The sequence below is a fragment of the Electrophorus electricus genome, chromosome 1 (assembly GCF_041902795.1).
Source record: "Electrophorus electricus isolate QZ-2024a chromosome 1, ASM4190279v1, whole genome shotgun sequence".
Classification (NCBI taxonomy): domain Eukaryota; kingdom Metazoa; phylum Chordata; class Actinopteri; order Gymnotiformes; family Gymnotidae; genus Electrophorus; species Electrophorus electricus.
The window spans coordinates 21,195,908-21,218,258 of NC_137497.1; the positions used below are offsets into that span (position 1 = coordinate 21,195,908).

General features: G+C 39.7%; 1 protein-coding gene across 1 annotated transcript; it reads right to left on the reverse strand.

Moving 5' to 3' along the window:
- Positions 1-1,761: 1,761 nt before the first annotated feature.
- LOC145659466 (NACHT, LRR and PYD domains-containing protein 3-like) lies at positions 1,762-22,228 on the reverse strand. Its single transcript, XM_081722200.1, has 7 exons — positions 21,778-22,228; positions 18,263-18,540; positions 15,308-15,349; positions 12,235-14,023; positions 5,577-5,747; positions 2,455-2,569; positions 1,762-1,812 (listed from the first exon to the last, which is right to left on the reverse strand). The coding sequence occupies exons 2-7, from the start codon at positions 18,537-18,539 to the stop codon at positions 1,762-1,764; spliced, it is 2,445 nt and encodes an 814-aa protein (XP_081578326.1). The 5' UTR covers position 18,540; positions 21,778-22,228.
- Between the last annotated feature and the right edge of the window lie 123 nt (positions 22,229-22,351).

The following is a 22,351-nucleotide window of genomic DNA, read 5'->3' on the forward strand; positions in this document are numbered from 1 at the left end:
TATTTGACACACACACACAATACTTCTATCTCTCTAATTCACACATACACCGATAACAGTTTCTCTCTGTCTCTCTCTCTCTCTCTCCATCTCTCTGATGCACACTCACACACACACACACACCTAATAGTTCTGTCTTTCTCTCTCTCTCTCTCTCTCTCTCTCTCTCACTCTCATACACACACAGACACACACACACAGACAATAATTCTGTCTCTCTCTCACACACAAATAATAGTTCTGTCTCTCTCTCTCTCTCTCTCTCTCTCTCTCTCTCACAGAGACACAGATAATAGTCCTGTTTCTCTCTATCACACACACACATAGATAATAGTTCTGTCTCTCTCTCTCTCTCTCTCGCACACACACACACGGATAAGACAAAGTATTGTCATGTTTAACTATCAAGTTTAACTGGAGCACTTAAGATTCTTACAAGTACAGGGGTTTTAAAATGTGATAAACCAAAGTAAATTAGTAAATAGATTAAAAAAAAACAACAACTCAACTTTCAAGTAACAAACAAGAGAACAACAATTTTGATGAAATTTTTGATGAACAACACAAGAAACCATCCAAACACACAGCAGCTAACAGGAGTGGAACAGTAGCATCTTGCAGCTAAGGACAAAACTATGGATAAAGCCATGGAAGTCGGGGAAAATTACATGAAACATAAAAGGATAATTTACCTTCAAGCCTTCTTTCAGGGAATATCAAGGAAAGAACATAAACCCCACATTTTAATACTTGATTCATCCAAAAAGTAGCTCCTTTGCTATTGTAGCTAGTAACTAATACAGTGAACCAAACCACCATCACCAGTGTCCTGTTATATACAGAATACAGTGAACCAAACCACCATCACCAGTCTCCTGTTATATACAGAATACAGTGAAGCCTGGCACAGGGCTCTCTGTACCATAACAAGCCACATATAAAAAGGGGCATATGTAATGGAAGACAGATAGTTATTGAAGATGAAGATGAGGATAACACCATCCTAACTGTGAACATTTATCACAACGGCCCCGTCATGTTTCAAGGCAGTGAGGCCTCTGCTCTGTTCAGGAAAACTTTACCTTTATCAGAACAGCAGCAGAGACTAAGAGAGTAACTGAGGAGGAGGAGACTAGTAGCCACGTAGTCCAGGGTTCAGGGGAGGGACGGGAAAACACCTCACAGACCAGCACAACACAGGCCAGACCAGCACAACACAGGCCAGACCAGCACAACACAGGATAAACCAACACAACACAGGTTAAAACAGCACAACACAGGCCAGACCAGCACAACACAGGATAAACCAACACAACACAGGATAAACCAGCACAACACAGGTTAAAACAGCACAACACAGGCCAGACCAGCACAACACAGGCCAGACCAGCACAACACAGGCCAGACCAGCACAACACAGACACATGGAGATCATGGTATTCCAGCAAAGAGAAAGTCTTTCTCTCCAGGAAGATGAGACAATAGAATTCAAACATCTTCTTCTGTCCAACCCACCATCCAATGAACCCTCCCAGCATCTCAAAGCTCAGCTGGACCCGTTAAAAACTCACTGCTGGAACTGAAAGGAGAAGTGTTGGAGCTCCAGAAGGACAGAGAGGCTCTCAGGAGGGAGCTCAGTGCAGTCAGAGAGAAAGTACAGCTCAGGGACAATACCATGATCACCCTGAAGGAGGAGCTACAGAGACTAAAAGAGAGGTACTACAGCTCAGGGACAGTACCATGATTACCCTGAAGGAGGAGCTAGAGACTAAAAGAGATGAGCTGCAGCTCAGGGACAGTACGATGATCACCCTGAAGGAGGAGCTACAGAGACTAAAAGAGAGGAACTACAGCTCAGGGACAGTACCATGATCACCCTGAAGGAGGAGCTACAGAGACTAAAAGAGAGGAACTACAGCTCAGGGACAGTACCATGATCACCCTGAAGGAGAAGCTACAGAGACTAAAAGCCAACCAGCAGACCTCTGATTCTGCAGAGCAACACTAAATCAACTCTGAACCACAGACTGCCACACTGAGCACCAACCGGTCCTTCAACACTCAGTCAGATAAAAAAACCTAATACAAATATTCCTCCAGATGCAGGCATAGTCATTTTAATTGATTTTAATGGAAAATTCTTAAACGAGGAACAGCTTTTCCCAGGATCTAAAGTTGCAGAAGTTTGGTGTTCCTGAACCAGCAATACCCTCCAGCTTCTTACACATGCCATCTCAGGTAATCCAAGCCACCTCATTATCCAGAATGACTTGAGGGCAAAGCAAGAGTGTAGCAGAGTGTGTAAGAAGAGTAGCACAGACCTCCACAGAGACCCTCCCCTCCTCCAAAATCACCATCTCTACCATCCTGCCCAGTAGAGACTTCCATCCAGCTACAATCCACATGATAAATGTAGAGATCTCCTGTGGATGTGCACTGTTGGCTAATGTGCACCTGACACACCACTCCAACCTCAACATCTACAGCCTTCATGACCACGTCCACCTGCACAAGGACACTGTGAGCATCTCTGCCAGCTGCCCAGCAAGCCATCCACAGTAAAGTACACCTGCCATCAACACCCACCCCCAAAACACAGCCCAAACAGCAGACCTACGCCTCTGTAGTACAAACTCCGCCCTCCACAAACACTACAGAGATGGAGAGATCAAATGGATGCTCAACCTCATATGTCAAGGTCACAATTCATTAATGAAGAAATAGATAAATAGATAAATGAATTAATAAATAAAAAGACAAATAAATAAATATCACTGTTTATAGGTTAGTCATTACACCATCTTAATATGTATGTTTGTATACATGAATTGTACATATTTGTATATATAATATCAACATACTCCCTCACTTTTACAGGTTTATCTCATTTTATTTGTATTTGTGTTTTTCCTTTCATACTTCATTTAAATAATGAAACCATTATCTGTCTTTCTATGGAACATTCAAGGTATAACATCATCCCTGTTTGGGTACAAAAGTATAAACACTGAATTCACAAATAACACAAAAGATAAAGACATTATAAATCTCCTTGAAACCTGATGAAAATCTGATTCGGTGACTCACTGTCCTTTAAACTACAAGGAAATCCTCCTCCCTGCTGTTACACTCCCTGACATTAAAAGAGGGAGAGATTCAGGTGGAATCACTATCTGGTAGAAATCAGAACTATCAAAGTTCATAATTCCTCTGAAATTAGAAAAATCACTGAAATACAAACAATCAGATCAAGCCAAATTACTTCAAAAACAAATCTACATGACCCACTGGAACACACAAATACAAGTACAAAGTAAAATGCAGTATTAACTGTCTATGAAACAGAATACTGTAGCAGATAACCTGCTCAAAGTGACTGATATTAAACACAGAACCATGTTGACAAAGTCCAGACTCAATTAACATGGCCTGGCAGTCCAGACCAGCCAATATAAGACATCAGTGCAACAAAGACACTGTAGAAACATTCAACCAAATACATCAAATATACTTTACAAAATTTGAGATGGTCCACCCCAATTTAAGTATCTATGGAACACTGACAAACAGGTCAGTGTGTTAGGAAGGATGAAGTATTCTGCACTTTCTCACTGAATGTGAAACTATATATATATATACTGGTCTATATACTATTAGGCTGTAGGTATCTCATTAGCTAGCACTACTATTAACAACATCCTCCTTATTCTGGATCAAATGGATTCAAATACATATGAAGGAATCAACATTAGCCAATCCCTGATTACTATGTTATTATCCACATAATCTTCCAGAAGGTTTAATTGAAGTGATTTACCATTTACCCAAGACATTTATCTAAACATTTATTTAGCTAAACTAAAGCTAGCAAATAACTAGAATCACAGACAGTTATATTAATGTTTATGGGGAACTGGATGCCAATTCTTTTAATAAGCAAATCAAATTCTCAGAAAATTAATCAACTTTTCGATCTACCTGACACAAAATATCGGATGTGAACACAAATACACCCCCCCCCCCCACACACACACAGAGCATGATATGATAGGGTGTCTTCAGGCATCCCCAATTCAGATGTAAGACTTTTTAATACAACTTCCAATGTAATTTAAGACCAAATTTGCAGTGAGGATGTACAAAAATGAAATCAGTTTGAATAAATCATAAATAAATATTATGTTTAAATACTGTCATTGAGGAACAGATGCTTCCAGATTAATTTTGAAGAGAGACATAAGAACACTTAATAATCCAAGAGGACAAGAAATTGACACAAAATCTGACAGAAAAAATATATCTAGTTAACTTGGGCACTTTCTACAAAAAATTCTTGATAGTGAGAGCAGAGTTAGTGAACGGTTACTTCCCTGTAATGTTCATATGTAGCTAGCTAGATAAAGCTGGAGCTAATAAACTGATTTCTGAGAGGACTGCAGACCATATACACAAAATATGTAGAAAGTTACACATTTATAAATCGAGTGAAACATTTTGAGATGGACAGTGTCAGATGAATCAGTCTGACTAGAATTTCCTGTGGAGATCCAACACCGGTTGCTAGTCACCTGGACTTAGTTTTGGTAACATTGATTAGCTAGCTAGTGTGGTTCCTAGATTTTTCCCACATTCCAGTAAATTTATGAAGTACACTTTAAATAGAAAATTAAATTAATGGAAGAGAATAGCTGGTCCAGTATTTATTACATTACAAACAAATGTGGCATAGTCCGGAGAATATCTAACAATCACACACAACATCTCCACCACTATGTTCAAACATACATTATTCAATATATGCACCAACCATCACTGAACATACATGCACAAAGAACACCAACCATCAGGGGATATACACACAGAGCACCACCCATCACTATACAAACATACATTCAAAGGGGACAATTTAGAATATTCAATCAACCTAACTTCCGTGTTTATGGACTGTGGAGAGGAAACCAGAGATCCTGAAGGAAACCTACACAGATAAGGACTGAAACCCAAGACTCTAGTGCTGAGAGAAACAGGGAAACTCCACTCAAATAGGGAGCCAAGAGCCAAGTGCAGACAGAAACCTCACTGAGGGAGGAACTCAAACCCAAGACCCTAAGGCTGATGGGCAAATGAACTGAACACCAAGCCACCATACTGCCTAACTAACAGCATAACAATAACAACATAACAATATAACAATAATAAAGATGATAATAATTCTTATTCTTCTTCTTCTTCTTCTTCTTCTTCTTCTTCTTCTTCTTCTTCTTCTTCTTTTTCTTCTTCTTCTTCTTCTTATTATTATTATTTCTTTATTTTTTAATACTAGTTGTGTAAACCTGATCATGCAGTAAAACGTAACTCTTTGTGGCCACAGTGTGGTCATTTAATGAAATGCAGCTAGTTTCACCAGAAATTTATTGTCTGGATCTATACATCTTTGTCCCGCAGTACCTTATTTTAACTCTGTTAATGTTGCACTACAAGGCAGTTTTGTAATTTCTTTAAAGAAGAGGGCAATCACATTTGATAAATTGTGCACCATAATAGTTCCATTTGAGAATAAATTAACAGAAACTCACCTGAGAATCTCCAGTTTACAGTGTGAACTCTTCAGTCCAGCACAGAGCTGCTCCACTCCTGAATTCTGCAGGTCATTATTATTCATCTCCAGCTCTCTCAGTGAGTTTTCTGTTTGTAGAACTGATGTGAGGGATTTGCAAGTCTCTTCAGTGAGACCACAGCCAGATAGTCTGTAAAAGAGTAAATACAGTAAATAATGTAGTTCAGTCAGAGGATGATGAATTAAAAAATCTGAACTGCGAAGAAAAATTTTAAGAAGAGCTTGAAAGGTCTGGAACACACTGATACATTTTCAGCCTTTTAATTTTACAAACAGTAACATTTCAACAACTGTGTCTTCATCAAAGACAAAATGGACAAAGACATGAGAAATAACATTCATTAGCAACCTAAGACAGGTGACCAAATAATGGATGGTTGGTTCATAAGTCAGTGAATGGCAGTTACCATAATCAGAGTCCAAATATAAAAATATCCCACCCCTAACACCATAACAGGAAACAGAACAACACAGATCTCATTCAATGTTTCACAAATACAAATACACTAATATACAAATAGAAAATATTGTTGGAAGAGTAGTGATTATGGAGGAATAAACACTGCAGTAGTGATTATGGAGGAATAAACACCACAGTATTGATTATGGTGGAATAATCACTGTAGTATTTATCATGGAGAAATAAACACTGCAGTAGTGATTATGGAGTAATAAACACTGTAGTATTGATTATGGAGGAATGAACACCGCAGAAGTGAATATTAGTGTATGAACACTGCAGTAGTAATGATGGTGGGATGAACACTGTAGTAGTGATTACGGAGGAATGGACAGAATTCAGAGAATTATTATTCATCTCCAGCTCTCTCAGTGTGTTTTCTGTTTGTAGAACTGATGTGAGAGATTTGCAAGACCCTTTAGTGAGATTACAGCCAGATAGTCTGCAAAGAAATACACAGAGTACAAAATGCAGTTCAATCAGAGAATCTACAGACAACACAAAAGGAGTTTATGATAATGAAAAGATATTACTAATTTTGTGTGTGTGTGTGTGTGTGTGTGTGTGTGTGTGTGTGTGTGTGTGTATGTGTGTGTGTGTGTGTGTGTGTGTGTGTGTGTGTGCGCATGCACAAAATATGAGACACAGGTCATGAATGAAGTCCATGTATTTCTCTTCAAATAGAATGGTGCCACTTGATGGAAGAGCTGTCATGATGGTGGCATCACCTGTGTGATGCCATTTCCTGTTTTTGAAATTCCTTCACATGATTAATAGTTTAGGTTTTCCAATCTTTACTATTGTCCTATTGTTTATTCATTTTCTGTAACTGCATACAATTCTGATATCAACAATGTCTATAAGTCACAGGAGACTACTCGACCATTCAAAACTTGCTGATGCAGACAACTAACCAAAGCTAAGTGTCTACTAGCTATCTAGTATTTGTATTTCACCATGACTTCAGTCATTTGTTGCTTGTGTTGAGTGCAGCATGTTTAGATTAATCATTACTGATAAATGTATCTATGAGAAGTACAGATTAATCATTAGTGAATAATCTACAATTCTCACAGTTACATTTATCATTAATCATTAATGATAAACATATCTCTGGTTACAGGAGACTCTCAGCTTCAGTATGTAAACTACAGAGCTCTGGTTATACGAAAATAAGGTAATAAAATGTGTTGGGGTAAAGGCCAATCATTATTCTGTATTTTCATGAGGTGATCTGTGATCTAATTATAATAGGCTTTGAAGCTCTCTGTAGCAGGTGCAGAGAGGTGCAAGACTGTCTGAAAGCATGAATAATGTTTCTGGGGTATCTTAAGGTCAGAGACCTTTTGGGACTCTGAGTGCAGAACTGAGGCTCTGATACAGGTGGTTTCAAGGCTTCTGTACAAGTCTAAGGCAGATTACTCTGAATTGTTCCAGTGAGAAATAACTTCATTAGTGTTGAAAAAGATCTCTGTTTTTAAAAGACTTGAAAGCCTCTTTGAGAGTTCTGTGGCTAAGCAAGGTTCATTATTTTCCCACAAGGGCAGAGTGATACTGACCTGCCACATCATCTTGCAGGTGTTTGGTGGTGTGAGTTGAGATCATCTTTGTTTAAAAAACATCTTCCAATGGGATATAATGGTGTCAAGTTTAACTTGCATAATGATGGATCTCAATTTGCATATATTGAATAATATATGTTTGAACATAGTGTTGGAAATTTCAAACACTAGTATGTAAAGAAGGTGGGACGATTACATAATCACTTCTGAAAACTGTATAAAAATATGTGTTGTGTGTGACTGTTAGACATATTCTGGACTATGCCTCGTTTGTAACATTAAGCTCAGAATAAAGACGGGACCGGCTATTCTCTTCAAATGGACCAGTACCGTCAGCAGTAGGGTTATCAACACCAGCTGATAGATGACCCAGAGCTGCGTTGTTCTGTGACCAGGGTCTGAATCCACACACGTGCACTGTTATAGGTAAGTCCTGTTTGAAACATTCTGCATAGGTGGTATTAAGACCTTGTCCACAGGGTTTTGTAGTAGGTCTTGGGCGTCTTAAAAGTGCAGACTGAGAATTGACTGAGAGTGTCCATAGAGTGAGAATAGACTGATAAAATATAAAAATAGCAAAAAAGAGTAATAGTTAGAAAACCAGCCGGTGAAAATGAAAATGATTTCATAAAAATCTTTCTGTAAACGGAAAATAAAAATGATTAATAAAAATGATAAAGTAAAGACAAATGTGCAGTGAATAAAGAGAGAAAGAGAGCTCCAGAGAAAAAGTGCTGAAGAGATAAATGTTAAATGTTGTTTGTTCCAGTTGTTTTTGTCTACATGTGGCCACAATGAGTGAAGTAAAGAAAATGTGCAGTGTGTTTGTCTTGATGTGGCTATCGCGAGTTAATTGATTACAAACAATAACGTACAATTATACAACATACCAGCATAACAGGTTTTTTTCAGGTTATAATTAAGATGATTGTGGTATGGTTGTATAGGGCAGAGGTCACTCATTTTAATCACTAAAGGAAGTGAATGGATACGCAGACAGATCTGTTTAAACATGATTAATATCATCTAATTATAAAATGCGTACATGCAAAATATATTGATGTGGTTTTAGTAATAAATATAATAAAGTAACTGATGAAGGTATAGTATGTAAAACCGGTTACAATTAAAGCAGTAGAGAACGTACATATTACGGACACATTAAAATAGTAGCAGTAGGAGAAGGTGGGATTAAAGTATTACAGGATAAGAAATATAACAATGTGAGTGGCGATTAATAGAATTTTAAATAGATAAATTTAATTTACTCAAATAAGTTACAGTTAAGTCAACATATGTATAAATGATGGAATTCAGATAAGCAAATTAGAAAATAATCATATGGATAGCGATTTGTTAAGTGAGAGGCAGGAAACACAAACACATTTTTGACTTGAGAAAATATATAGAAACTCTGCAGGTGTGGAGTGTTGGCAATGGCTAGAGTCAATAAATCTTAAATTGTAGCAGCTGACTGTCATAATTTAGATGAAGCTGAGGCTGCATTTCCTCATCTTAACTTAAGGGAACGAGTAAGGAGGATTTGGAAAAGAATCTGTTGGCTGAAGTGCTTAATTTATTGTTGTCTAGCCAAGTGCCTGGAAGAGCAACAGTTGGACTGGAGCACTTACTGTGGAAACTGTTTGAACCACTAACATTGATTATGGGAGGCAGCGAAAAGGGTTAAATATTTTTGTAATGACAGACATGATGAACAGATGATTATGGCCTTCAGTAGGTCAGAAACTCCACCAAACTTTCTATCTGCTGTGTGCTGTGTACTGTCTCTCTGTTACTGCTGCTCTGCTGTGTACTGTCTCTCTGTTACTGCTGCTCTGCTGTGTGCTGTGTACTGTCTCTCTGTTACTGCTGCTCTGTTGTGTGCTGTGTACTGTCTCTCTGTTACTGCTGCTCTGCTGTGTTCAATGTTATGCTTGGGTCATTTGGTATGTTTGGTTCGTGTTGTTCATTGCCTTATCTTTTGCAATCTTTGTTAGCCTGGTTCTTTACATTGATAATTCTCTACCTGGTTAGTGTTTCTTTATGCTTTATCTTATAATAATTTCCTCTGTACTTCAGCAATTCCTCACCTCATTTCAGGCTAAACTTTACTACTACATGATGTTTGGACTGATAAATAGACTTGTCCTGGGTAAATAAATACTAAACTTTAATACTACATGGTGAATGGAATGATAAATAGACTTGTATTTGGTATGTAAATACTAAACTCTACTACTACATGGTGTTTGGAATGATAAATAGACTTGTAATTGGTGAAATAAATTCAAACTTTTTACCACTGGTGTGTTGTTTGCAGTGTTTTTTGTTTTCACTTTAAGCTACACGTGCTGCTAGCCTGTTACTAGAGTTTACTTTTCTGATACATTTAGTTTTTTCACAATGAAGAACTCCAGTCACCTGTCCCATCTCACCTGTCCCATCTCACCTGTCCCATCTCACCTGTCCCATCTCACCTGTCTCATCTCACCTGCCCCATCTCACCTGTCTCATCTCACCTGCCCCATCTCACCTGTCCCATCTCACCTGTATTATCTCACCTGTATCATCTCAGCTGTATTATCTCACCTGTATCATCTCACCTGTATTATCTCACCTGTATCATCTCACCTGTATTATCTCACCTGTATCATCTCACCTGTCCCATCTCACCTGTCCCATCTCACCTGTCTCATCTCACCTGCCCCATCTCACCTGTCCCATCTCACCTGTCTTATCTCAGCTGTCTCGTGAATTCTTTGATCTCATAACCTACAGTAAATTTAATTACATGCTCAGTTTCTTGTCCCACTCTAGTGTGGTGACTTCAACACACACAGTGTTGTTCCCTCATCTATGTTCCCTGAAAAAGGAAAGCTGAAAAAGAAGCAGCAGCCAGTTTACACACAGCTACTCTATCAGAACCACAGCCCCCTGGGTTACTGCACTGGGTGCAGGGGAAGGGGAGGAGGTTAAGACAGGACAGAGCACCACCCATCACTGGACATACACACACACATACATACATACAGAGCACCAACCATCACTGGACATACATACATACATACACACATACATACATACAGAGCACCACCCATCACTGGACATACATACACACATACATACATACAGAGCACCACCCATCACTGGACATACACACACACAGAGCACCAACCATCACTGGCCATACATACATACATACATACATACATACATACATACATACATACAGAGCACCAACCATCACTGGACATACATTCACACAGAGCACCAACCATCACTGGCCATACATACATACATACATACATACATACATACATACACACAGAGCACCAACCATCACTGGACATACATACACACAGAGCACCAACCATCACTGGACATACATGCACATAGAGCACCAACCATCACTGGACATACATACATACATACATACATACATACATACATACATACAGAGCACCAACCATCACTGGACATACATACACACACAGAGCACCAACCATCACTGGACATACATACACACAGAGCACCAACCATCACTGGACATACATGCACATAGAGCACCAACCATCACTGGACATACATGCACATAGAGCACCAACCATCACTGGACATACATACACACAGAGCACCAACCATCACTGGACATACAAGCACACACACGCAGAGCACCAATCATCACTGGACATACATACACACAGAGCAGCAACCATCACTGGACATACGTGCATATAGATCACCAACCATCACTGGACATACATACATACATACAGAGCACCAACCATCACTGGACATATACACACACACAGAGCACCAACCATCACTGGACATACATGCATATAGATCACCAACCATCACTGGACATACATACATACATACATACAGAGCACCAACCATCACTGGACATATATACACACACACACACACATACACACACACACACACACACACACACACACACACACACACACACACACACAGAGCACCAACTATAGCTGTACATACATGCACACAGAGCACCAACCATCCCTGGACATACATGCACACAGAGCACCAACCATCACTGGACATACATGCACACACACACACACACACACACACACACACACACACACACACACACACACACACACACACACACACACACACACACACACAATGTATATATATATTCTCTGTCTCTGTTAAAAAAAAAAATACAGAGCTCCTTGCTGAACACTCCTGTGTCTTGACTCAGTGTGGCTTTCTGAGTGTTTGCCATAGAAACCAGTGGGACATTTGAATTACAGAATGACAGTCATGTGTTGCATTCCAACTGGTAAGAAGACATTGCAGTCATTCTGGAATGCATTGGTCTGCTCTTAAGATAAAAGCTTATCTGTTCTTTAATGTTGGTGCTGTCAGAAAAGCCATTCCCCAAAGTTTACCATTCAAAATATACTTACAGTACAACCTTTTACCACTGGAAATGAAAACTATTGTTCAGTTTGCTCTGACTGAGAAATACATTCACATAATTTGATTAGTTACAGAAGGAGCTTCAGTAATAAAAACCTTTAAAAATTAAAATGATTAATCCAAAAGATACTTACAGAGCTCGCCTGGTATTTTTCAACACTGGAAGTAATTCCTTCAGTCCTTTATCTGATGACCTGAATTTCTTCAGCTCAAATTTCTCTTGAATCTCCTCTGACATCAGCAGCACAAACACCAGAGCTGAACACTGTGTAGATGAGAGTGTCTGTGTTGAGAGGTCCCCTGAGTTCAGGAAGGTCTGTATTTCACTTATCAGAGAGTTGTCTTTCAGTTCACTCAAGCAGTGGAATAGATTGATAGTCTCTTCAAAGGATTTTGTTCTCTTGATGGTTTTCTTGATGTAGTTCACAGTCTCCTCTAAACTCTCTTCTCTGATGTCCAGTTCTGGGTGTAGACTCCTCAGGAGCCTCTGATTGGACTCCAGTGAGAGACCGAGGAGGAAACGAAGGAAAAGGTCCAGGTGTCCATTTTCACTCATTGTGGCCTTATCTACTGCTGTCTCAAGCAGATCACACAGTCTGTGTTTTAACTTCCATTTCATTTTCTCCATTGGGGTTTTAAGGAGTGGGTTGCCTTCACCCCTGAATGTTAGGAACACAAATACAGCAGCAAGAAACTCCTGGAAGCTTAAATGCACAAAGCTGTAGATCTTCCCCTCCTGTTTAAAAATTTGTGTACAAATTCCAGAGTACACTAAAGCCTCACAGACATCAATACCACATTCTTCCAGATCTTTCTCATAGAACAGAAGTTGTCCTTTTTGCAGCTGAAGAAAGGCTAACTTTCCAAGCTTCACAATATCCAGCACCTCTGCTCTTTTTGTCTCAGATGAAACTGCATTGTTAGTGCTTTGCTTTGTGTTGTATTTCTTAGTCTTTTGATCTGTGAAAAACAGCAGGAAATGTAGGTACATTTCTGTCAGAGTTGTTGGAGCATTTTTCATGTCCACACCTTCCTTCAGCATTTTCTTAAACACGGTGGCTGAGATCCTGCAGACAACCGGTATGTGACACAAGATATGAAGGCTTCTTGCAGTCTTAATGTGTGATATAATTCTGCTGGCTTGATCTTCATCTCTGATTCTCTTCCTGAAGTACTCCTCCTTCTGTGGGTTATTGAATCCATGGATTTCTGTAACAAGGTTAAAATATTGGTCATTTATCTTACTGACTGCTGCAGGTCGTGAAGTGATCCAGAGGAGAGCAGAAGGAAGCAGTTCTCCATTTATGAGGTTTGTTATTAGTTTATCAAGAGTAGTCTTTTCATTCACATTAGATACCTTCTTCTGATGAAGATCTAGAGGAATTCTACTTTCATCCAGTCCATCCAGTATGAAAAGCAGCTGATGTTTTTCATTTAATATCTCCTTTTCATCTCCAGAATGGACTTCTTGATGGCAGTAAAGAAGTAGTTTTGAGAGGCTGTACTTTTCATCCTTTATCAAGTTCAGCTCTCGAAATGGGAAGTACATAATGAAATCTATGTCCTGGTTGCACTTCTCTTCAGCCCAGTCAAGAATGAACTTGTGCACAGAGACTGTTTTTCCCACTCCAGCTATTCCCAATGTCAGGACTTTAGTACCTTGCTTGTTTTCAATAGACTGCACTTTGAAGAGGTCACTGAGTGTGACTGGTGTTTCTTCTGTTTTGGGGTAAAATTCCTCTACCTGTCTCACTTCGTGTTTTGTGTTCACGCCTCCTGTGCATCCTTTGATCATGTAAACTTCAGTGTAAGTGTCTTTTATAGGCACACGATCACATTCTATTGGAGCCTCCTCACACAAGTTCCCAAATTTTTGCTTATATTTCATTTTCATTCTCCTGCTGAAATCACTTTTTCCTCCACCTGTTAAAAAATGGGAAGAAAAAAGTTATGTGCATGATTTTTATAACTTGTGTCTGAAAGTGTTTTATTGTAATTTCAAAATGTTAACTTTATGGCTGCTCCCGGTGACTGCTATGTTCAGGGTAGCATGTCACTGATTGCTATGCACAACTCGCTCTACATATGCCCAGTACTGTGTACTGTACTAAATAATTGCACTGTCTACTCATTTTGTATTTGTCCTGTCCTGTATTTATTATTGTTTATTTAATGTTTATTTATTGACATTTTGCACTATATTGGACTGTTTGCACTTGTGTAGCATGTTGTCTGTTGCACTGTTGTTTTTGTGTTGCACCATGATCCTGGAGGAACATTGTCTCGTTTTTGTTGTGTACTTGTATATAGCTGAAATGACAGTAAAACCTCTTTGAACTTGAACTTTGAACTTGAACTTTATGTCATGATCTCTCTCCATTTTGTTTTACTAGTGTAGAGTAGAATAACTATCAGTAGTAGTACCAAATAAGGCAACATCAAAAAGATCCCAAATGATAGTCAAAGTCTTTAGCATTGCTCAGAGGTAGAACAGTCAGTAATGGCTCATTGAGTCCTTCAATGAACCAAGCTGGATATTAGTTCTTTGTTTCTGCTACTTTGCTTTGTCTTATCTCTTTGGATTATCTCTCAGTTCTACTTCCATTAGTTCATAATCACAGTGTGTGTGCAGTGCTTTACTTGTGCACTAACTGTTTAGGTCTCATCATAGTACAGAGACCACTCTGATTAAAGTAGTTAATGACCAGTTGTTGGTCTATGACCAGAGTTGTGTCTCTTTGCCTGTATTGCTTCATCTCAGTGCAGCATTTGATACTGAAGATCATAAAATTTTACTAGATAGGCTCTAAAATGCTGTTTGGATTAGGAGACTAGCCCTTTCCTGGTGTAGATCTAACTGATCTTCGCTCATGTAAATCACATTTCTAGGACAGCCTTTAACATATTGCTCATTCCACCTCCCCCCCAGCCACTTATTTCTCCACCCTGGTTCTCTTGCCCCTGAACATTGAGAAGCTCTAGACTGATTGGGCAGCTGTTCCTAGGTCACTCCTGTGGCAGATTGATTTTGTACTCTAGACTAGATCTTGTAGAACCCAGAATAGATCTTCTAGTACCAGACTAGGACTTCTAGAACCATGACTAGGACTTTATTAGAACCAAGGATACTGCTTCTGTTGCTTACTTGAGCATGTTGCTTAAAGTAATATATATTCATGCCTGAAGGTGTGTCTGGGTTGAATTTACCTGCTGGACTATTAGCAGTTGACTCTTCACATTTGTCTCCACCTGTGAGAACAGACATAAGAGTAAAGAGCAGAAAATATGAAACCTACTTTATTAATGGTGAGTAAGTCCTGTGTGCAATTTTTGGTTGACTGCTATGTTTAAAAATACACTGAACATTTCTTAATTGACATTTTGTAAATTATATAGTCTGTGTTAAAAAACACATTGTTTATTATTGGACTACATTTGTGATTTGTCCATGTTTAAACTGAGATTGACAGCACTGTTCTCATTGTTGTTAAAGAACATTTGTTATTCAAACCTATTTGTTTGCAATGTTTATTAATATACCAGATGATTTTGAGTTTTGCCATATTCTACTTTGTAATTTATTAATTGAGATCACTAATGAAAGAAAATTAGGTTCTTTGAATATATAAAATAAATATGTAAACTGTAAATGAAAGAGAACAAAAAGTGAAGTTTGTCCAGATATTCTACATAGTGGCATTTGGCTCTGATTCTACAGAAGGAACTGTATCTCTCTCTGGTCAGGAGTGTGGTGTCCTCACCCAGCTAACTGTTCAAGTGCAACATTATATTCCTTTTCTTATAGAGGGAATTGTAGTGTGGTGTCCCCGTTTCATCCTCAGAGACAGTGGAGCTGCTCAGTCTTTTAGAAGGAGTGTTAAGTCTGCCTGACCAAACAGCTACAGGAGAGCAAGTGTTGGTGAGGGTGTCAACATGGGCTTTACTGAGGTGCCTTCACTCCTCTCTTCTGACTGCGTAACTGACAGTTGTGGTGGGTGTGTGCCCAACACTTCTAGTGCCTGCTAACACTGTTATTGTATATAATGATTTGGCTGGAGGTGATGTGTGGAGAAGTTCCAATGTGGTCTCTTCTAAAGTCTTATTGCGAAGAGCTTGACTGCAGAAGGCATTCCATGGTTAGTATTTGCCATTTGTGAAGTTGTTGAGGACAGCACAGGTTTTAGTCCCAATGATGTGGTGTTTGCGCATAAGTGTAAGGATAACATGAAAAACGATTTCTAGCCCAGTGCTGTCAGGCTGAAGAAGAGTTTCTACCCCAGTGCTGTCAATAAAAAGACACCTGACCTCAGCACACAGGACAAAAAAGACACTTCACCTCAGCACACAGGGTAATAAAGACACTTGACCTCAGCACACAGGGCAATAAAGACACTTCACCTTAGCACACAGGGCAATAAAGACTCTTGACCTCAGCACACAGGCTAATAAAGACTCTTGACCTCAGCACACAGGGCAATAAAGACACCTGACCTCATCACACAGGGCAATAAAGACACTTGACCTCAGCACACAGGGTAATAAAGACACTTAACCTCAGCACACAGGGTAATAAAGACTCTTGACCTCAGCACACAGGGTAAAAAAGACACCTGACCTCATCACACAGGGCAATAAAGACACTTCACCTCAGCACACAGGGCAATAAAGACACTTGACCTTAGCACACAGGGCAATAAAGACTTTTGACCTCAGCACACAGGGCAATAAAGACACTTAGTCTCAGCACACAGGGCAATAAAGACTCTTGACCTCAGCACACAGGGCAATAAAGACACTTAACCTCAGCACACAGGGTAGCAAAGACTCTTCACCGCACCACAAGGGATAATGAAGACTCTTGACCTCAGCACACAGGGTAATAAAGACACCTGACCTCAGCACACAGGGTAATAAAGACTCTTGACCTCAGCACACAGGGCAATAAAGACTTTTGACCTCACCAAACAGGGCAATAAAGACTCTTGACTTTAGCACACAGGGTAATAAAGACTCTTGACATCAGCAAACAGGGTAATAAAGACTCTTGACTTTAGCACACAGGGTAATAAAGACTCTTGACATCAGCAAACAGGGTAATAAAGACTCTTGACCTCAGAACACAGGGTAATAAAGACTCTTGACATCAGCAAACAGGGTAATAAAGACTCTTGACCTCAGAACACAGGGCAATAAAGACACTTCACCTCAGCACACAGGGCAATAAAGACACTTGACCTTAGCACACAGGGCAATAAAGACTCTTGACCTCAGCACACAGGGCAATAAAGACACTTAGCCTCAGCACACAGGGCAATAAAGACTCTTGACCACAGCACACAGGGCAATAAAGACACTTAACCTCAGCACACAGAGTAATAAAGACTCTTGACCTCAGCACACGGGGTAAAAAAGACACCTGACCTCATCACACAGGGCAATAAAGACACTTCACCTCAGCACACAGGGCAATAAAGACACTTGGCCTTTAGCACACAGGGTAATAAAGACGCCTGACCTCAGCACACACAGCACTAAAGACTCTTGACCTCAGCACACAGGGCAATAAAGACACCTGAGCTCAGCACACAGGGCAATAAAGACACTTCACCTCAGCACAGAGGCTAATATAGATTTTTTACTTCAGCACACAGGGCAGTAAAGACACTTGACCTCAGCACACAGGGCAATAAAGACACCTCACCTCAGCACACAGGGCGATAAAGACTCTTGACCTCAGCACACAGGGCAAGAAAAACTCTTGACCTCAGCACACAGGCTAATAAAGACACCTGACCTCAGCAGACAGGGTATTAAAGAATCTTGACCTCACCACACAGGGTAATAAAGACTCTTGACCTCAGCACACAGGGTAATAAAGACTCTTGACCTCAGCACACAGGGCAATAAAGACACTTAGCCTCAGCACACAGGGCAATAAAGACGCGTGACCTCAGCACACAGGGCACTAAAGACTCTTGACCTCAGCACACACGTCTCCCTCCCTCCCTGCCCATGTCACTGGCTGTGCTGTGTGTATAAATTAACTAAGCATTGTTTTCCACTACATTCTTTGTCTATTGAGTTCACTCACAAAACAAAACCAAATGCTATGAGCATATAAAATCCTGAAATAGTGAGTTTAAAAAGTGAACATGATTTCACCTGATTTATTTTCACTGTGTTTGATTCTCAGGCTCTCAGCCAGTTGGTTGTGGTTCATCTTCTTCAGGATGTCCAGTGTGATCTCCACAGCTCCATCTGGGTCATATTTCTGCACCATCTTGTCCACAGTGTCAAGTCTGTCTGTATTCTCCAGATGGGACTTTGGGATGCATTTGTCATCTTCTACACTGTTGGTCAGATGCCACTGGAACTTCTTCAGGTCCTCTATCTTCAGCTCTTCTAGAATGTCCAGCAGTAGTTTTGAAATGTTGTCCATCCTGAATCCAGACAACAGACTCCAGATTACTGAAGGTTCACAAACATGTCCAATGGTTTATGTTCACAGTGCAGGAATAGACAGAGGAGTGAATGTGAGTGTGTTGGGTGAAGTGTGCTGTGTGAGTGATATAGAGAGGAGTGAATGGGAGTGTGCTGGCTGAAGTGTGCTGTGTGAGTGATGTAGAGAGGAGTGAATGTGAGTGTGCTGGGTGAAGTGTGCTGTGTGAGTGATGTAGAGAGGAGTGAATGTGAGTGTGTTGGGTGAAGTGTGCTGTGTGAGTGATGTAGTGAGGAGTGAATGTGAGTGTGTTGGGTGAAGTGTGCTGTGTAAGTGATGTAGTGAGGAGTGAATGTGAGTGTGTTGGGTGAAGTGTGCTGTGTGAGTGATGTAGTGAGGAGTGAACGTAGGGAAAAGATTATCATTTATTATTGATTAATTACCAAATTAAATTACTTCATATTTTGTGTAGGGACCGAATGCCATTGTTTCAAATATACTAGCCATTATATCCAACTTAATGAATAAATGTGAAGTTTACTGATTAATGAATAACACAAATATTTAGCGGACTTGTGGACAAATGAAAAGGGAAAGAGGGAAGAAAGAAAAAAAAAAAAAAAATTTAAATAAGATGTGTGACGTCTGCCAGAGTGCCGCAGGGTGTGGACGCACAGACTCCCTCGATCTTTGTACATTTAATGACATTAAACATTTAAGAGAAGGGTGGCACTCACACATAACATTAACAGTGAACATAAATACACTTAACGCTAAGGATAACATAGGCTATACAGACAATAACATGGGCTACACAGACATGGATACTAACATTATGCTAACAAACAATGACCTACGCTAAGGCACTGACGGTGGTTTAAATAGGCAGACACACACTCAACGTTAAACCCCATACAGGTGCCTGCCATTATGGGGTTGTGGCTACAAACAAGAGTGAACCCCCCACACGTGGCAGGCCGTACCACGTGACTTGTGGGGGGGGAGCGTCCCGTGATGAGATGAGCAGAGAAGAATGACTTCCAATAAAGTGGATTGAGTAATCAAGTGACCCAGACCTACACACACAACTTAGTTAAAGCTAACTAGGCAAGAGGCTACTATGGCTAAATTAATTAATTAGCGAGAATTGAGTAAAAATGTCTGAAAGGGAAGAACACCTATCTGGGGAATCCTAATGGGAACTTAGACCTGAGGTTACTATCTGAGCTAACAGGGGAGAAAAATAAATCTGTACAGAATTATTTATGTGAATGATGGCTCATGGCTGGCACCCAGAGCTTATCCTGTGAATGAAGTAGATGATCTTGTGTTTCGAGGTCAGTCAAGGGTCAGATAATCACTCTGCTCAGGGAGAGTTTGCAGAGCTTCGGAGTGGCTGAATTCTGGATGAATTTACACCACACATATTTCCCAACTTTTCTCTGCACTGTCAGTGACCCTAGCTCATCACCCAAGTTTTTCCAAGATAGCAAAATAGGCTGGGCCGAATCTTTTGGACAGCCCTGAACTTCGCCAGAGTTCCTGAGATTTAGGAAAGGTATTTCAGGAAGCACACAAGTTTGTAGCCAGGTGATGTAAACTGTTTTAATCCTAAAGCTGGCGGTTGGCTAGATTAAAACTAATTATGGTTGGCCAAACAGAACAAATCCTAATTCTACCAACAACAAAAAGAAAATGATTAAGTTGACGGTGTAGTGAAGAGCAAATGAAATGAGTTTAGATAGATTTGCAGACTGGGTCTAAGACAAACATATAAAATAAAACACTATTATAATTACGTAATTCTTCTCATGAGAGGTGCAGCCTTTAAGTTACTTCTTGTAGAGTTTGAACTGACTATCCGATACTGAGAATTGATTTTTAACTACTGATCTCGGGGGCAGCATGGAAGGATTGGCTCAACAGCTCTGTTCATGCATATTCATAGTTTCTTTGTTTCAATCTCAGGTTTTGATTCATTCAGGCATTTATCTCGAGTTAGCTTACAAGACATGATTAATTTAATACAGTAAATAAAAAGGAAAGAAAGGGGGAATAAACAACTGGAACACATACTGATATATTGCTACTTGGGGTTGGGTGGTAATCGTCTTGTCATGGTACACTCCCCTTCCCTCTGATCACGTGGTATGGCCCACCGCGTGCAGTGGGCTCACTGTTAACTGTTCATGCTGACTTGTTTGTAACCACGCCCCCTTTTAGCACACACCTGCACCCAGTTCTTGGTTTCGTTTATGTATGTATTTAAATGCCTGTTTGTGTGTAGTTTGCAGTCGGTCATTGTTCATGTTAAATGTTAGGTGTGTTCACAGTAGATGTTCATGGTGTACTGGATGTTGCATGTGAATGCCGTTAACGTGTGTTGTTTATCTTTTGTTTTTTACGTTAATAAATGTGTGTCTCCGTCGAGAGAGGTCTGTGCGCCCTGCTCCTTGCCCTGCGGCACTCGGGCCGTCACATGTCATTTAAGCCATAATAGGTGGGAACAATTTTATCACACTAATTTCACCTGAGCACTTAGTCCACATATTTCTAAATGAAAAGAAAAAGTTCTTACCACCAATATAAAGCTCATAACTATATATAGGAAACAGTTACATTTTTCATTAAGAGAAAGCATGATTGTTACACAAATATTATACCTGTTCTCATATTAATAGATCAAATAGTCTTCCTCTGTCTATTACACTTGAAATGAAGAGGTAATCACACAATAGCAAGTATAAAGGTTAATATGCGAATACAGCAATGACAGGTTAATTCATAGGTAAACTGCATTCACCATACTGGGACTGTCTATGCTCGCGCTCAGAGCCTTTCAAAGACAGGGAAAGTTAACATACATTTATAAAGAGCGACTCAGAACAGTTCAGGTTGAAGAACCTGTTACAGTCACTAAGGGGCACTGTGGATTCATAGTCCACACAATCAAATATCTTGTTGGATTCATGAGAATTAATAAAAAATATTTTCCTTATTTGAGTTTGGTCTTGTTGCAATGCTTCCGATTGGACACTTTGTACAGGAAAGGTTAAAAGGTTAAAATCTTGCAGATCTAGGCATTCTGGCATGTGAATCTGACCTTAAGTTTATATGACTGGTTTTCTGAATCTGGCCGTATGGTTGGTTTTTTGAATCTTACTGAAGGTCATAATTACTAACAGAGAGAAACACACGAGATTACAGCAATATCTACGAAACATGAGGACAGTGTTACCTTTACTGGGTTCAGTCTGCAAGTCTTCAGGAAGAATGTCTGGTTCTGTCTTCATCAGGATGTCCAGAGTTTACAGAACTACAGCAAATAACATTAATTTATGTTAAAACACTCACTTTATCTCTTGTTTCACTACTGCAGTTTTCACCACTGTAGCTCGTCATAATAAGCAATGTTATTACTATAAATACACCTGTACACACACTCTCTGTTTCTTCACTGGAGTTCACCTGTACACACACTGTCTGTTTCTATCTGAACAATAATCTGGTTGCACCTTTTTTCTCTTTAGAAAGAACCAAGCCAGTATGAGAATTTTTAAGTGCCATTACATCACAAGAGTAGAAGAACAAGCCTTGTCTTGTTACGATTAGCAAATCGCCCTCTGTGTGTGTGTTTATAACATATCTACCTATGTGTGCAAGTTTATACAATATCTCCCTCTGTGTATGTGTGTTATACCATAGCTCCCTCTGTGTGTGTGTGTGTGTGTGTGTGTGTTTATACCATAGCTCCCTTTGTGTGTATGTGTGTGTGTGTGTGTATGTTTATACCATAGCTCCCTCTGTGTGTG

Excerpts from the sequence above, each read along its gene's own strand:
- LOC145659466 (XM_081722200.1), bottom strand. The coding sequence starts at position 18,539 with ATGGACAACATTTCAAAACTACTGCTGGACATTCTAGAAGAGCTGAAG. Across the intron at positions 5,748-12,234 it reads AAAAATACCAGGCGAGCTCT|ACTATCTGGCTGTGGTCTCA; the intron begins GTAAGTATCTTT and ends ACTCTTTTACAG. Across the intron at positions 2,570-5,576 it reads TGTAAACTGGAGATTCTCAG|GTGTACTTTACTGTGGATGG; the intron begins GTGAGTTTCTGT and ends TGTTGATGGCAG.